Consider the following 8,657-nt stretch of genomic DNA (forward strand, 5'->3'; position numbering starts at 1 on the left):
CCTTTCCTTTTCACAATGCACGTCATTTTGATTCGGAATCAACCGACACAGCAACGCTGGTTATGAAAGAAGTAGAGTACGAGTACGGCAACACTCTTGGCCTCCTAGTTGGCATAGACCTCTCAAGCAATAAGTTCTCAGGTGAGATCCCAGAAGAACTCACAGGTCTCCATGGATTGATATTCTTGAACCTGTCTAATAACCATCTCCAAGGGAAGATTCCCGTGAAGATTGGGGCCTTGACATCACTGGAGTCTCTTGATCTCTCCATGAATAGACTTTCTGGTGTTATTGCTCAAGGTATGGCAAAAATATCATTTTTGAGCCATTTAAATTTATCATACAACAACTTCTCTGGCAAATTCCATCAGGCACCCAGATCCAAGGCTTTAGTCCCCTCAGTTTTATTGGCAACCCGAAGCTTTGTGGAGCTCCATTGACTGATGGTTGTGGTGAAGATGGTAAGCCAAAGGGTCCAGTTCCAGACGATGATGATGAAGAGGACAATGGATGGATTGATATGAAATGGTTCTATTTGGGTATGCCATGGGGTTTCGTGGTTGGCTTTTGGGCCATTTTGGCTCCATTAGCATTCAACAGAGCTTGGAGATATGCTTATTTTCGGTTCTTGGATGACATGAAGTATAAACTACTAGGATGGTGTTAATAATTGTAAATAAATTTGGCAACCTTCTTTTCCATGTGTGATCAATAGCACTTTTATGAGTTTCTTCCATCCATGTTTTTTAATTATCCGTAGTTTGAATTTATCAGTTTTCAACATATCTATACTCATGAGTAAAGGATGTTATATAATTATATTGTGGATGATTGTCATCTGGAACACAAATCAAAAGCTTTAATCCTAGCAATTTCATTGGCAATGATGGGCTCTGGGCTCCTCTTACAGATGCTTGTGCTGGAGATTATGCACAACAAAGCCAAATATCGGGCAATGTTAATGAAGATGATGAATGGATCGAAATGAAGTGGTTCTATCTGAGCATGCCATTGGGGTCTGTGGTGGGTTTTTGGCCTGTTTTGGGTCATACTTGATTTTCAATTGTTAGATGATATGAAATCTAAATTATTGGGATGGTTGTAAATACAGATAGTTTTAAGACCTTGTTTCCGTGGTATTATAAATAGTATTTGGTAGTTTTCTTCCACTCATATCCTAATTTTCCCGTTGTGACTTTTCATTTTGGTTGCTCAGATAAATCTAACATGGAGTTTTCATTACTCAATAGATGTGAAAAAATAAATATCTGGATAGAAATGTCAGTCTTAACACATCTGATTAAGAGAAATGTTATTCATTGCAAACAGATCTCATGCCATTAATGTAAATCTGTGAAATAAAATTTTGAGTAATCGCAAAAAGCCCCTTAAAAAGTCCTACTTTCCTTGTTTCTTTCTTCCTAGATGACACCCATCCCAAGTGGTTCCTTGATTTAAAAATTTTATTTTCTTTCCTAACCTTTACTCAATTTTCTTGGCAACCAAAAGTGGGTGTAGCTCAGCTCCTTTTTCAATAGATTCCTTTCTATTGTAATTGTTGTTGTTCTTATATTTAATGGAGTTTTCTTTTTTCCAAACAAGGAAAAATCCAAGATCCACGGTTGAAGTATCTGAGTTCAGCATTTTCAAGCAACTCCCACAATGATAATTGAAGAACATAAACTATTTTTGAAAGGTTGAATTTGCTGATTGTTTTCTTTTCTTACGTATATTGTTACAACGTTGAAAAAAATAAAATAAAAACAATACCTACTTTCTTTACACAGAAGAGGGAATATTATACAGAACAGGTAAGTGAAGATTTCCTTCCATCCTTGACTTTTCACATTACAAATATGGAGAGTAGTTTTCCTTCCTAGCAGATTGCATTATCTACTTCTCATGTAGAGATTCTACTTTGGCATGGATTGTATGCTGGCTGAGTTGGAGTTTCCTTTATCAATATTCATATTTATTTCAACTGCTCGCATATTCAATCTTATCATCTTGACTCCATTCTCTAGTCTTTGATTTACCTTTTGTTATCTATTTGTGGCTTCAACTTGGACTTAGTCCTTTTTCATGAACTTGCTGCCCAAGTACTTTGTAACCTCACTGCAGTTCACTCCATTCAGTTTCCACAAAGTTGATTATCATGGTTTGTGGTAGCTGCTCTCGAATAGGATTTAGAATCCTTCAAACTTTTAATTATACCTTGGTTCAAACCTTTGTAATGATTGCTTGTCAAAGAAGGAAATTAATCATAATGCCAGATTAAAGGATTAACAATGGCAAAGACTCTGAAAGTTTCTGAGACCGGCTATGAGTAACAATTGATAAAGGCACATTGACAGAAAGAAAAATAAATCAGTTAATTCAGAATATGAAAGTTTTGATCCATTAAATACACATTAAGGTCAGGCTTATGGCAGGTTTCTTTATTCCTGGTATCACTATAAGTATATAGCCTAAGCCCTTGCTTCCTACAACGCACCATTGGAAAATTTCCTTGTCGATTCATCTGTTGCAGAAATAGTTCTATGGAGAGGAAAAGTATTGGAGATGTGGTGGTTCTGTGGCTTTGGTTTCTGTCCTTAGCAACTATAAACATCGAGTTTAGTTTGAGTGATGGAACTTCAGATGTCATCTGCAGTGCAAGAGAAAGAAGAGCACTCCAGAGAATCAAACAAGGCCTTGTGGATCAGGGAAACTACCTCTCTTCATGGACCCATGAAGCCTGCTGTTCATGGAAAGGCATTGGCTGTGACAACATAACTAGGCATGTTGTCAAGATCAACCTCAGTTGTGAGCCCATGGAAGGAGCTTCCTTGGGTGGGGATATAAGTACTTCTTTGTTGGACCTGAACCATCTTCAGTACCTCGACCTCAGTTGGAACAGCTTTGAAGGACTCCAGATTCCAGAATTCCTTGGTTCCCTGACAGGTTTAAGGTATCTTAATCTCTCCAATGCAGGTTTGACTGGTGATGTTCCTCGTCAACTTGGAAAACAGTCGAGCTTACAGTATCTTGATATTGGAGGCATTTCTCTAGATACCGAGAACCTTGACTGGATCTCTTCTCTTTCCGTCCTTGAAGTTCTTGACATGAGCTGGGTGGACCTAAACAAAGCGTCTAATTGGCCACAAGCAATGAATACGCTCCATTCTTTGTCAGTTCTAATCTTGTCTGACTGTGGGCTCGATAGCATCAATCCTCTTCCAGTTGTGAATTTTTCGTCTCTCACTGTCCTTGACCTCTCAGAGAATCAATTTGTTTCTCCAACATTTGACTGGTTTTCTAGCCTTGGATCACTTGCTTCACTTGATCTAAGTTCCAATAACTTCCATGGACCAATTCCTACCACTCTTTGCAACTTAACTGCTCTAAGATCCCTTCATCTTTTCAATAACAGCTTCACTTCTACTATACCTGATTGCTTGAGTCACCTAACTAGCCTTGAAAGTATCGACTTTTTATCAAACAATTTTAATGGAATCCTTCCTGTTTCCATCAGAAACCTTACTTCACTTGTAGCTGTAGACCTGTCAAACAATGCCCTTGAAGGGGAAATCCCAAGATCATTGGGAGAACATTGCAATCTACAAAGGCTAGATTTGTCATCTAATAAACTTGTCAAAGGTTTAGAGTTTCTAGACCTTGGAGCAGATGAAGTTTCAGGTCATTTTTCGAAATGCTTATCGGTTCTTTCTGATGGGAATAGTTCATCTTCTGGACCAACATCTGTATCTGTAAGAGGCTCGTCATCCTTGAGTTACTTAGATATGTCCGGGAATTCTCTGAAGGGTATAGTGTCTGGAAAGCACTTCGCTAATTTGACAAGGTTGAAATATTTACATGCTTCTTCAAACTCGTTTACATTGCAAGTAGGTTCTGACTGGAATCCTCCATTCCAACTAGAAATTTTGAAAATGGGATATTGGCAGTTGGGGCCTTTATTTCCTGCATGGCTGCAAACGCAAAAGGATCAGATGGATCTAGACATATCCAGAGTGTCAATCAAAGATGACATCCTATCTTGGTTCTGGAGTCTCAATCTTGACTACATAAACCTAGCGGACAATCGGATCTATGGCACTGTTCCAAGCTTACCAACTGCATATCAGATCTATCTTTGTTCAAACAAATTCACTGGCCCACTGCCCCGTATCTCTTCCAAGACATTTTCATTAGATCTTTCCCATAACTCCTTTAATGGATCCCTTTCACCCATCTTGTGTCAACAGAACAATGAAGAGAACATTTTGTGGTCTTTAGACCTCTCCGGAAACATTCTATCTGGAGAACTTCCTGACTGTTGGGCGTCCTGGACACTACTTATGGTGTTGAGATCACAGAATAATATTCTGACTGGACATCTACCGAGCTCGATGGGTTCCCTACTTCAGCTAAGATCATTGCACTTGCACAACAACAGTCTCTCTGGTACTCTACCGCCTTCCATGAAAGGTTGCAAAAGTTTATCATTTGTAGACCTCAGTGAGAATGAATTCTCTGGAAGCATACCGATGTGGGTGGGGAAGAATCTGTCTTATGGTTCTTGCCCTACGATCAAATTAATTTACTGGGAGTATTCCTATGGAATCCTGTCACGTTGAGTCCCTTCAAGTCTTAGACCTTGCAAACAACAGCCTCTCAGGGAGCATTCCAAAATGCTATGGTAATTTCAAAAAATAAGATAACTTAAGGAACAATGTGTTAGTATGCAGGCCCATAATTACCAAAATATCCAACAATCTTCCACTTGGGCCACATGTCATTAAACAATTGATCATGACAAAAATGAGCTCAATATTTGCTATCTTAATTGTAATCATCTCAAAACAATATGGTCCATCAATTATACCAATATAGAACCAAGACGATCTTCGTTACATGTTTCATAACTAGACCCATCAATGATCACCACATTAATACAATCAACAACATAGATCAAGTATAGATGTGTAGCATGGAAATTTAATGTAATGTGATCCCGTATCATGCCTATTTCCAACTGGTTCAACTTTATAACTTAACAAAGTTCAACATACTTTCAAACTTTATGCAAAACTTCAATTGAAAGAATATAACTTTATTTTAGAGTTTTCAATAAGCAAAACAAGAAAAATACTTAAGTCTAAATAGAAAAACATGTTATTAACTAGTGAACATCAATTAACAAACTCCCACTACACAAGCATATCACCAAGATGAACCACACCCATACGAGCCACATGCTCATGAAACACTTTAGGTGGTACACCTTTGGTAAGCGAATCCGCAATCATGAAGTTTGTACTAGTATGTTCAATAGACACTTGAAAACTCTGAACTCTCTCCTTAACAACTAGAAACTTAAAGTTAATATGCTTTGATTTTGATGAGCTTTTATTCTTCTTAGAATATAATTTTGCAACTTTGTTATCATAGTTTATCCTTAATGGTCTCTCAATGCCATCAACAAAGCGCAATCCAGTGATAAAATTCCGCAGCCATATTACTTGGTCCAATGTCTCATAATAAGCTATAAATTTTGCTTCCATGGTGGAAGTAGCTATGAGTGATTGCTTAACACTCTTCCATGAGATAGCTCCTTTAGCCAACCTAAAAACATATAGAAGTGGATCTTCTACTATCAATGTAGCCAACAAAGTCGGAGTCGAAATACCCTATGATCTTTAAATGATCAAATCTCTGATATGTGAGCATGAAATCTTTTGTTCTTTGCAAATACCACATGACTCGTTTTGTTGCCTTCCAATGGACCATTCCTGGGTTACTTAAATATATGCCAAGCATACCAACTACATACGCAATATCTGGATGTGTACAAACTTGAGCATACATGAGACACCCTATTGTTGATGCATAAAGGATGTTTACCATCTTTTTTTTTTTCGAGATTTCATTCTTTGGGCATTGAAGCAAATTGAATTTATTACCCTTAGCAATGGGGGTATCTCCTAGTGCACAATCCTTCATGCCAAATCTACTAAGCACTTTATCAATATATGCCTTTAGTGATAAGCAAAGAATACCACGAGAATAATCTCAATAAATCTATATGCTCAACACAAAGGATGCATTAACAAGATCTTTCATTTCAAAATTATTTGAAAGAAATCTCTTAGTTTCATGCAACAGACCTATATCGTTGCTTGCTAGCAGAATATCATCGACATATAACACCAGAAGAATAAATTTACTCCCATTGATCTTTTGATAAATACATTGATCAACAGTGTTTTCCTTAAAACCAAAAGAAGTAATCACTTGATCAAATTTTCGATACCATTAACAAGATGCTTGTTTCAAATCGTAAATGGATTTCTTTAATTTGCATACCTGATTTTTTTACTCTTTGGATTAAAAAAATCTCTGGTTGCACCATGTATATGGTTTCTTCAATGTCACCATTGAGAAACATAGTCTTCACATCCATATAATGTAACTTCAAATCATAATGAGCTATAAGTGCCATAATGATTCTAAAAGAGTCTTTCGTTGAAACTGGAGAGAAAACCTCTTTATAATCAATCCTTTCCTTTTGAGTGAAAGTTTTGGTGACTAGATGTGCCTTATATTTTTCAACATTGATTTTTTAATCTTGCTTGGTTTTATAAATCCATTTACAACCAATCGTTTTTGCTCATTCAGACAATTCGAAAAGATCCCAAACATCATTGTCTTTCATTGATTTCATCTCATTGTTCATGGCTTCTATCCATTTTTAGGAGTTTACACTTTGTTTGGCTAGACTGAAAGATATTGGATCATCTTTTAGTCCCATATCAAACTCATGCTCTTGGAGATACACGATGTAATCATCTGGAATCGCCATTCTTCTCTCCCTAGTAGATCTCCTTAATGGCACTTCCAATTGAGGTTGTTATTGTTCCTTCTCATGAATAGGAGAGGGTTCTTCATTATGAGTAAGAGGTAACTCAAGAGTGTCTAGATTTTCTTGATATGCATCCTGAATAATGTCAAACATAGTTATCTAATCATTTTTAGTTGCAATTGTAGGAATAATAACATATTCCTCTTCAAAGATAAAGCTCCTAAGTCCAATAATCCTACCATATTCAACATACTCGATGAATTTAGCATTGCCTGTCTCAAAAAAGGATTTTTCTCTATGGATCATAAAACTTAAAACCACTTGACCTTTCTAAGTATTTAACAAAGTAGCAACTTACTGTTCTTGAGTCTAGTTTTCTTTCATTAGGCCTATATGGCCTTGCCTCATCTAGACAACCCCAAACATGAAGAGGCCTAATACTAGACTTCTTTCTAGTCTATAGTTCATATGGGGTTTTAGCTACTGCTTTGCTTAGAACTCGATTAAGGATATAAACTGCAATTTTTATGGCTTCTCCCCAAAGTGATTCTGACAAAGAAGAATGATTTATCATACTTCTTACCATATCCTTTAGGGTCCGATTTCGTCTCTAAGATACACCATTTTGATTTGGAGTCCTTGGCATGGTGTACTGAGGAACAATGTTACATTCCTGTAAGTATCTCGCAAAAGGTCCTAGACGTTGTTCACCCGATCCATCATATCTACCATAGTACCCATAACGAGAATAATTATTTGATTTAACGACTTTAATTTTCTTTCCAAGTTGATTTTCAACTTCAACTTTATAAGATTTGAAAATGTCCAATGGTTGAGATTTCTCATGAATCAAATATAGGTACCCATAACGAGAATAATTATTTATGAAAGTAATAAAATAATATTGATGACCACAAATATTAGTACGAATTAATTCCAAGACACTTGAACTCCTGTTGGCACCAATTTTTTTGACATTTATATGCTTTCTCTTAATGCCATTTCGCAGCCAAGTACACTCGTTTCGCATCTACGAAATGGTTGCGAAATCTCCACGCCTTGAAATCCTCCACTTCGAAGTCGAGACGCCATTTCGAAGGGTGTTTCGCAGCTGCGAAACCACCCTTTGGCACACAAGTTCCACTTCGCAGCGTCGTACGCCTGTTTCGCAGCTGTGAAATGGGCTGCGAAAATGATGCCGAAATTCCTCTCGCTGCGAAAACGCCTAGCCGCTACGAAATCCACGCCTCCTCGCTACAAAAAGTCCCGTCTGCTGCGAAAAGGAACAGTGACCCTTGGTGTCCCTTTTAAACGGTATAAATTCCATTTTTCCTATTCTAAACCGTCATTTGAACTTCAAAAAGGTATCAAGAGGATCCAAGCCAGAGCACCCTCCCATCTGCCTCCTCCGCCTGAGCAAGCCGCACGCATCTCTAGCCGTATCCGCTGACATCGCCATGGCCAGAACACGAGGAACTAAGTCTTCATCCCCATCGACTCGCCTGAGAATCCTGAGAGATGCGCCTGTCCAAGGTTCCACCTCCAAGCCGCCATGACCTCGCCTCGTCCCACCTTCGGTCCAGGAAGCACCTATCAGTCCTCCGCCCAGGCGCTATAATACAAGAAGATCACTTACCATCACCAGTGCGAGCTCTTCCAAAGGCCAAAAATCAGGTACTGGTCCCCCAAAGAAGAAAGCCAAGGTCTCTGAGCCAATTGATCTAACAGAGTCATCTTCAGAGCCTGAATCAGAGCCTACGCCATCTCCACCGCCTGCCAAAAAGTCTCCACCACCTGCCAAGAAGCCTCAACCATC

General features: G+C 38.2%; 1 protein-coding gene across 1 annotated transcript; it reads left to right on the top strand.

The window, feature by feature from the left end:
• Window positions 1-2,540: 2,540 nt before the first annotated feature.
• LOC104878037 (receptor-like protein EIX1) lies at window positions 2,541-4,616 on the top strand. The gene has a single exon (XM_010647726.1). It carries the CDS (start codon window positions 2,541-2,543, stop codon window positions 4,614-4,616), a length of 2,076 nt encoding a protein of 691 aa, XP_010646028.1.
• Window positions 4,617-8,657: the final 4,041 nt, after the last annotated feature.

This window comes from Vitis vinifera, chromosome 16, assembly GCF_030704535.1.
Source record: "Vitis vinifera cultivar Pinot Noir 40024 chromosome 16, ASM3070453v1".
NCBI classification, from domain to species: domain Eukaryota; kingdom Viridiplantae; phylum Streptophyta; class Magnoliopsida; order Vitales; family Vitaceae; genus Vitis; species Vitis vinifera.